The 8543-nt window shown below is 45.3% G+C and overlaps 1 protein-coding gene across 1 annotated transcript; it reads left to right on the plus strand.

The window, feature by feature from the left end:
* The first annotated feature begins 832 nt into the window (after positions 1–832).
* LOC137428950 (peptidyl-tRNA hydrolase 2, mitochondrial) lies at positions 833–8323 on the plus strand. The gene is made up of 3 exons (XM_078780828.1): positions 833–987; positions 2356–2480; positions 6108–8323. The coding sequence occupies exons 2-3, from the start codon at positions 2362–2364 to the stop codon at positions 6520–6522; spliced, it is 534 nt and encodes a 177-aa protein (XP_078636954.1). The 5' UTR covers positions 833–987; positions 2356–2361; the 3' UTR covers positions 6523–8323.
* Positions 8324–8543: the final 220 nt, after the last annotated feature.

Below are 8543 nucleotides of genomic sequence, written 5' to 3' on the forward strand. Positions count from 1 at the left end.
CCATCTCTGACCAAAGGAATTCAGCAGCGTCCAGCCCTTCCCAAAGTCTGTATTTTACGACTACACGGTCCTTTCAACTTGATATGGTTCTGCACAGGATGGATTGATAAATTCGGGTAGATCATTGAAATAGATCAACAATATCATTGATTTATTTCCTAAGATGCTACTTTGTGGACCCAAGCCTGAAGGGAAAGATCAAGGGCCACTTGCTTTTTCTGCTCATAGAGGAGATTGGACAACCACTTGAGCCAGGGGGCCCTGAATACCAAATGAAGACAGCTAGGAAATCAAGTCTGGATGCCAAACAGCATCAAAATCTCAAGAGATATCCAGAGAGATGGCCCAAAGCTCTTCTTTGTGGTACGGGGGGTGGGGGGCGGGTGGAGGGGGGGGGGGGAGGTTGGGATTCCATCCACTGATTGATTAGAATGGTGATGTAATTATTGTTGAGAATTTTCAGAATGTTTGCCCATGTTTTGTCATATAATCATTTAGCATTTTAATGCTGGTTAAATACTGATTTGTCCTTATTGGACAGTACAGATGTAATAGATGCTACTGCGGAAAGTGTCACTTTCCCACTGCTAACGAGCTAATTGGCCAAGCAAAGACGTGCCAGTGCATGTGAGCACATGGCCTGGCAGGTTTGAACTTTTGGAGATGCAAGGGCACATAAAAAGATTGCAGAATCCGGTGTGCATGTAAAGAGTGGTCAAAGGTAAGTGGAGGAACACACCAGGGGAAAGATATTGGGATGGTTGCTTCGCTCTTGCTTCAGAACAGGCCGTTTTTACAGGCCTTGGAAGGTTGTTATGTCAGAGGCCCGGCCTCAGTGCAGGTGCGATAGACTCCTTGTCATGTTGTTCCAGGCTTGCGTAGTCGTGGCGGACCATTCATCGTGCTCGTGATTTCCTGTGGTGATGCAGGAGAGCTTGATGTCCCTATCATTTATCTAGCCGTGGCTGACACCGTGGGACCGAACCGGTACGCTTTGCATGGAGACGCCAAAGCAAACACCGTTTCACTGCATTGATCTCGTAACTCGGTCTTCCAACGCCGCTATGTCCTCCGCTTCGTAATCACCTTCATTGTAAATTAGTTACAGCTGCCACTACTGCTCACCTGGCCCTTAGCGAGCAGCTCTTGCACCTGTCCTTTCTGATTTTGGACGGGAGAAATTTTATACAGACAGGTGTTGGAGGGACATGAAGTTTACCAGAAATAGGTGAAACCACAATCGCTATTTTAACTGTGTACGGGTCATATTTCCCAATTGGATCAACAATGGGGGTGTAAATGCTTATCGTTTGCAGTGTTGCGTTAACTTACCGACGTTTATTAATGGTATTGTCGCAAGGAATTTCACTTCCGCGACACAACCGTTTTACCGTTCTCTAGGCAGAGAACCTGATGAATATTACAATATTTATTTATTTTAGTTTAATTATGCACTTGAACACTGCAGAAGGCAAATTTAACGATCGTTCAAATCATTGTTTTATGAAAACTGAAGCAACACTGAGCAGGGGTTGTCGTGTTCTATGAACTCTCTAGTTTTTGTATATTCTAAGTTGAGGTTAATTTTTGCGGTTATCTCGTGTAATTTGGAGAAATTTTGTATATTGTTCGGTATCTTTCACCAACATTGTGTTTCAATAGGATTTGGTTCGGTGGTCTGTTTTCTCCAACCACTTGGAATTCTGGCTGCATCCATCTCTGTGATTCCTGGAACCATAATGCTGAAAGGGGGTTTAATTTGATATATTGCCGCAAGGAAGTGTAGCCGGTCATTGAGGGGTTGTGCGCTTCAATTTTATGCTTACCATGGCAAAGTAACCGGAAATGCATGTTCGCATATGGTCCCCTTCTGGGCATGCTGGGCTGTTTGGGTTGAGGTTGTAATAATGTTCCTGTTCCCATGATACTACAGTAGTACAGTGTGACCTAACCTGTGGAGGACTGTCGTGAACGGCAGCAGTAGCAGCACCTGCCTTGGGCTATTTGTGCATAGCCAGTGGTTTATCCCTCCATTGCCATCTTCCTGGCAACCCCTCCAGATTTGTTTGTGAACCACGGACAGGATGATGTATTGCAGATGTGTTCTTTCGGACAGGGTCCATTCAGCAATAGTTGATGCACCACGTGGTTCCTGATACTGCAACGGTGAAGGAGTTTGTGTTCAGCATGCTTTTGTGTCAGGGAATAATGTCCTGGCCATAAGCTAACAAGATGGCCGAGAGCTTCGCACACTCGCCTTTAATCTGTCTCGCCTGGGTTTGAATCCCGACCCAGCTATAAACTGTCATCCTGTTGTTTCACACCTCACATCATGAGATCCCGTGTTTTGTGCAGGGCACGATGGACTCGATGTCCCCTTCAACCTACTGCGGAGTTCTGGCTGCTTTGGGTGGAGGTTTCCTCCTGGGCTGGTTCCTGCGCGGTCGTTTGAATTCAACGGTGCCCCGTGGATTGTTGAGGTACAAACCATTCCACGCGTATCGACAAGTCAAAGGCTGTACACTCTGAGACTAATGGCGTAAGCTGAATCGGTAACTATGGGAATGAGCTGAATTGTTAAGCGAGGAGCGAGGAAGGCCGCCAGAATATCCAAATTTGAGGAGGTTGTGGCCTATACCGGTGACAAGTTATCATTATTTTCAGAGCACAATGCCTTGTTTGATCTTGCTGAATGGAAACGGCTGGAGAGAGAGAGCAATGATATTGGCAGAAACAGAAGAATATTTGTTCCTGTCTGGATCATTGCCTCCGATTCACGTTTATAGCTTGATCTCCAACTCACCAACCGAACACTAATTGCTGTAGGGTCCTGCTGAACAATTAATGCTTTTTTGGGATCGGTTTAAAAAGGAGATCTTTCAGAATGTATGTCTTCTGGCTACCTAGTCGACGTTCACTTGTGCACGCTTAGCCTTCTTTTGTACCTAATGGTGGATTCCTTTCAGGTTCCGGTGTCAGTCTGTCTGTGAACAGGATATCTCAAAAAGCTGTGGACAGATTTGGACGAAGTTTGGTGGAGAGGTTGGGTGTGTGACGAGGACGACATGGTTAGATTTTGGTGAACATTTGAATCCAGATCCAAGAACTTTAAATGATTGTTAGAACGACATCGAGAGATAGGGCCAAAAACGATATACTGTAGAGCACGATGTCTCAAAAAGTTGTGGACGGATTATGACAAAACTTTGTGGATGAGTTGGTTAGGTGACAAGAACAAGCCGAGTAGATTTTGGTTCCGGTTCGGATGCCGATCCGGCCTATCAGTGGGATATAATACATAAACTGTTCAGCCTGGCAAAGGTATGCACCCTACCGAGTGACGTTCTAGTTCCAAACCATGGTGTTTTGTTATCCAGAAGATTGCAGAAAAGGTTACATTACTCTGGAAAGTCCTCTTTTGAGGGGAGGTTCAAAACACCACACCTGAGCTCCTATCCACCTACAAGGCTTTCATCTGCCGCTTTATGGAGTACTGCTCTCCCCTCTGGACTGACTCCCCTGCCTCACATCCTGCTCAAATTATCGCCATGGAAACCAAGGCCTTCAATATGATTGGAATCTCTCACGATGAAGCTGAGACTATGGGCCAATCACTTCACCATCGCTGACAGGTCGGCGGTCTCTGTTTTCTTCTGCCTCATTTGTGATCTTGCACCCTCTGCCCTCTCCATGCTCTGTCCCTCCCATGTATCTGCAGGACGCACGTAGGCCACCAGCAACCTCCTCCAAGTGAAACTGCCCAAATCCACAACCACTGCTCACCTCCACTCATTCGTTCCCCTTTTCTCACACCCGTGGAACCACCTTCCACACTCTCTTCAATCTCACTCTTCCCTCCAGGTCTTTGAGACAGCTGGTCACCACCATCTCAGGTCATCCCCCATCCAAATCCATCTTCTTTTCTTCATCCGTTAAACCACCCCCATCCCTCTCAAAACTTTGCTTATGTATCCCTCTTGTTCATCCCTTGCTTTCTCCCCGACCACTCATTGTTACCTGCATCCCTTGTTTGTCCGTTTCCATCGACTTTCTCCCTCTGCCCTGCTGTTGGCGTTTCCCTTTTCTCCTGCTGTTCCTTTTGTTATGTTGTGTCCTGATCTTGTATATGGCCTAGCTCTTCCACGAGCCGAGACCTTGTATAGAAAAGGGCATTTTGAAAATGGCATGGTTGAGTTCAAAGTTCATTACCGTACTTTGGTTACCAAAGAGGTTTATCTACTGATGCTATTGTGCAAAATGAAGTTATGTTTTTTAACCATCCTACTCTTAAATTGCAATCATCATAGTTTGGGGGGAGGAGGGCAAGGTGAGAGCAAGGTTAGTGGGAAAGGAAGTTCAATTAGGGGGTGGGAGGTGGAGGTCAGCGGGGGGGGGGGGGGGGGGGTAGAGAAGTCGTCAAATCACCCCTGCCTCCCGTTGATCAACTTGGAATTGTATAAACGAAGGCCTTAAACATCATTGGAATCTTCCACGATGAAGCTGTCTATGGGCCTATCACTTTCCCATAGCAGACAGGTCGATGGCCTCTGTCTCTTACTGCCTCCTTCTGGTCTTGCATCCTCTGCTCGTTCCATGGTTTGACACCCTCCCTCCACCTTTTTTTTTTTTTTTTTTTTTTTTTTTTTTGGATACTGAATCGAGGCTCGTGAAAGAGCTAACATTTACTTCACAAACAAATCAACCAGACAAACAGAATATATAAAAAGAGGGAGCGGAAGACAAGATGGGGAGAGAAGGGGAAGCACACAAACACAACATTTGAGAGCAGGGAGATGTGTGGAAGGGAGAGGGCTTGGGGGGAGGAGGCGTGGGAAGGGGGGGGAGGGAGAAGTATAAAACACAAGGACACCAAGGTCTTCCAGGACAGAAGTTGGTATTTCAAAAAAGTGGAATTGGGGTGAAATTAGCGGGGGTAGAAAAGATCAAGGTTTTGGATGGGGGAAGATAAGAGATGGTGGTGAACAGCTGTTTTAAAGACCTGGAGGGTGGAGTGGGATTGAAGAGAGTGAGGGAGTTTGTTCCAGAGGCGGGAGAAAAGAGGAATGAAGGCGTGAAGGTGAGCAGAGAGTCTTGATTTGGGCAGTTTAACCATTAGAGGGTTGCAGGCAGATCTTGTGCGACCTGCAGGAATATTTGCGGGACAGAGCCCAGAGAGAGCTGGGGGGGCAAGGCCAGAGAGGAGTCGGTAGAAGACGGAAAGACCACCAACCTGCCTGCGGTGAGTGAGTGAGAGGCCCTTGGAGTTAGCTTCATCGCGGGAGATTCCAATGATTCTGAATGCTTTGGTTTCAACAGCGTGAAGACGAGCTAGGTGTGAGGCAGGAGCACCAGCTCAGAGGGGAGAGCAGTATTCCATTGAGCTGCGGATGAAAGCCTTGTATGTGGTGAGGAGCTCAGGTGTGCCAAGGAAGGACTTCGCATGACGGAGGATGCCCAGTCGGCGACTGGCTTTGGAGGCCAGATTTGAAATGTGGTTTTCCCAGGAAAGATCATGGCAGATAGTGAGACCCAAAAGCTTGAGTGACAGAACTTCTTGGAGAGGATTATTCAGAAAGTGGATGGGAGGGTTGTCCAGTCGGTCTTTTCGGAGAGACATCGTAAGAGTGTGAGATTTGTCAGGATTGAAAGACATGTTCGACTTGTTTGCCCAGTCTGTGATTTTGTCCAGGTCTGCAGAGAGTGAGGAGGCTGCAGACTGCCGATCTGAGGGATGAAGAATGGAGCGACAGAGAGTAGAGTCACCTCACCTCCTTCCAAGTTTACAGTTTTCCATTTCACACTTGCGAAACTTCTAACACTTGCCAAAAAACATCTAACATTTGCTAAATTCTGAAACACTGTTTTATATACATGTTGGGTTTGTACATTTATACCTTGATGTGCTGCTTTGCCTCGTGTGCTAAAGCAGCGAGTTAGATAAAGGATGTGGAATCGAGTGCTCTGGCTCACAAAACCTGTAGCACGGTATCTTGAGCACACAGAACTTCCTTGTAAAAAGTACATCTTTGTAAGTTTTTAAAAGTATGTTGGCAGTAAAGGTGAATGTAAAGAGAACAACCTTTTTTAAACAATTGTTGTACCTTCAGGCCTGGCGGAGTGGTTATGGGCACCACTGACATGGAGTCGACCAGCCTGGCAAGAGAAGGTGGTGAAGAGAAGCTGGTGCTTGTGGTTCGCTCAGATCTGGGAATGGGAAAGGGTAAGGTTGCAGCACAATGCGCACATGCCGCCGTCTCGGCCTACAAGCGGGCGGCGCAAAGCAACGCAGAGGGCCTCCGACGCTGGGAGTATAGCGGTCAGTCCAAAGTGGTCCTGCGTGCCCAAGACGAGAATGCCTTGTCCCAGCTTCTTGCTCACGCCCGGACCCTGGGCCTGCCAGTAAGTCTAGTGCAAGACGCGGGGCGCACGCAGATTGCACCTGGCTCCCGCACGGTACTGGGCATTGGACCAGGTGCAGCCGACATTGTCGATAAAGTGACGGGTCACTTGAAGCTATACTAAGCTTTTTCAATCTTTGATGTGGAGAAATAAAACATGACCAAGAGTGTTTTTTTTATTTATTCAACAGCAAGATGAAGGTATATGTTTATCCAAATGTGAAAAGGTAAAATGTTTGTTGGTAAAACCAACAGCCCAGCAATTTGAGGTCAATATTTGCATCCACTACTGCTGTGTGCATGATTGTAATTACGTTGAGTTTTCCTTCAAAACAAAAACGAAGTTCAAATACAAACTTTTTGTTCAGCGAAGTTGCATCAAACAATGATAGGGACCTTATTCACTCGTCTTTGTATTTCCAACATTTTAATCACAAATATTTGAAGAAGAGGCGCGCTCGGGTTGATGAGGTGAGGGAGATGCTGGATTGGATACACTTCTTTGTTGCCCTCATCTCTATCCCCAGCATTGATGTAATCACATCTTTCTTTTGTTTACTCTTCTTTGCTCCACTATTGTTAAAATCTGGAAATGCTTTATAAGCATCTTTGCACAGCTTGTATAGTGGCTGTTCATTTAATTCCAAGAAGAGTAGTTCTCGGGGTTCTGGGGCAAAGCACTTCAAAGATGGTTTAAATCTTCGAGATCAAAACTAAGTTTAAATCTGTTTAAGACAGTTTTATTTTGTTTCATAATTTCCAAAGGGTGAATGAAAGTGTTTTGGTTCACGAGTTATCAAGTGACCACTATATTCGTCATATGTGTGCGTCTGTCTGTGTGTGTGTGTCTGTGTGTCCACAGCATAACTACCCGATGATATCATCCGATCTTGAAACTTGGGTGGGAGGTTGATATCATGATCTAGTTGTGTCCTGCCGAGAGTGGGCGTATTGCGCCCATTGTGGGCGGAGCCACGCCTGAAAAAGATGTCTTTTTAGGGGGTAATCGAGTTCAAGCTACATCTTCTCCGAGGGGTTTGGTGGAATCTCACAGGGGTTTCGGTATTTGGTTTGGCCAATGTCATGTGTCTAGCCCCACGGAGCTCGATTTTTTTTCTTTTTTTCTGCATTTAATTTTTCACCTGATTTTTGGTATTGTGTAGCTAACTAACCTCATAACTGATTATACATTATTTTCTATCTCATTTCAAGGTTAGTAACCTTCGTTTTGACATTTCTGGCCCTGTTTCGGTTACAATCCATCCTGTCATTGAATACCGCTCGCTCGTGAACCATCGTCGTCTCCTGACTTGTTTTTTTGTTTTGCTTTGGTTTTTAAACTATTCTCCTTTGTAGGACATTGGCCATGTTCAAAATTTATGATCCGTATCATTAATAATTTCCATAATTGGGGGGGGGAGTGGGGAAGGAGGGAGTAGGGGTAAGGAGATAGCACAGTGCCAGGCAGCTGTGGGTAAAGCTGACACTAAACAGGGTTTTAGGTTGTATTTAGTCGGATAATCAAATAAAAGACAAAGAAGGAGCAGGTACTCTCAGTCTCCCGCTTTTTGGGTGATATGAAGAATATATCTCTAATATTGAAGCTAAATTTAACATTTTTTGAAATATCACGTACACAAGCCAAGTTACTAAGATGGTAGCCATGGCAACATAATTCAGCCAATCACATCTGTGATCTAATGAGGTTGAGATAATCTGAGGAATAGATATTCCCAATACAAAAGCTAAATGTTTAATGTTTTTTGAAATATCACCGACAAACGTACATCGACGAATGATTGGTTGGTCGGACAAAGCTCATTTTAATGTACCCTGTCTCCAATGTTGTTGGTTGTTCACAAATACTGCATTGGAGTCATCAGAATGAACCCAAATAAAATTATCAAGAGGTATGGTTAACACTCTACAGTAATTGAGTCCTCATCTAGAATATTGTGTATAGTGTCACCACATATGAGGAAGGACACAGCTGCCACAGAGAGGGTGCTGTAAAGCTACTGTACTAGATTGATTCTGGGGATAGATAGACTAAGCTATGAGGAGCTGCTGAAGGAGACAGGACTTTATACACTACCAGTCAAAAGTTTAGGTACACCCAACATTTTTTTGATATTTTACTCTTTA

The sequence above is a fragment of the Myxine glutinosa genome, chromosome 6, assembly GCF_964187855.1.
Source record: "Myxine glutinosa chromosome 6, kmMyxGlut1.1, whole genome shotgun sequence".
NCBI classification, from domain to species: Eukaryota; Metazoa; Chordata; class Myxini; order Myxiniformes; family Myxinidae; genus Myxine; species Myxine glutinosa.

Excerpts from the sequence above, each read along its gene's own strand:
- LOC137428950 (XM_078780828.1), top strand. The coding sequence starts at position 2,362 with ATGGACTCGATGTCCCCTTCAACCTACTGCGGAGTTCTGGCTGCTTTG. Across the intron at positions 2,481-6,107 it reads GTGCCCCGTGGATTGTTGAG|GCCTGGCGGAGTGGTTATGG; the intron begins GTACAAACCATT and ends TTGTACCTTCAG.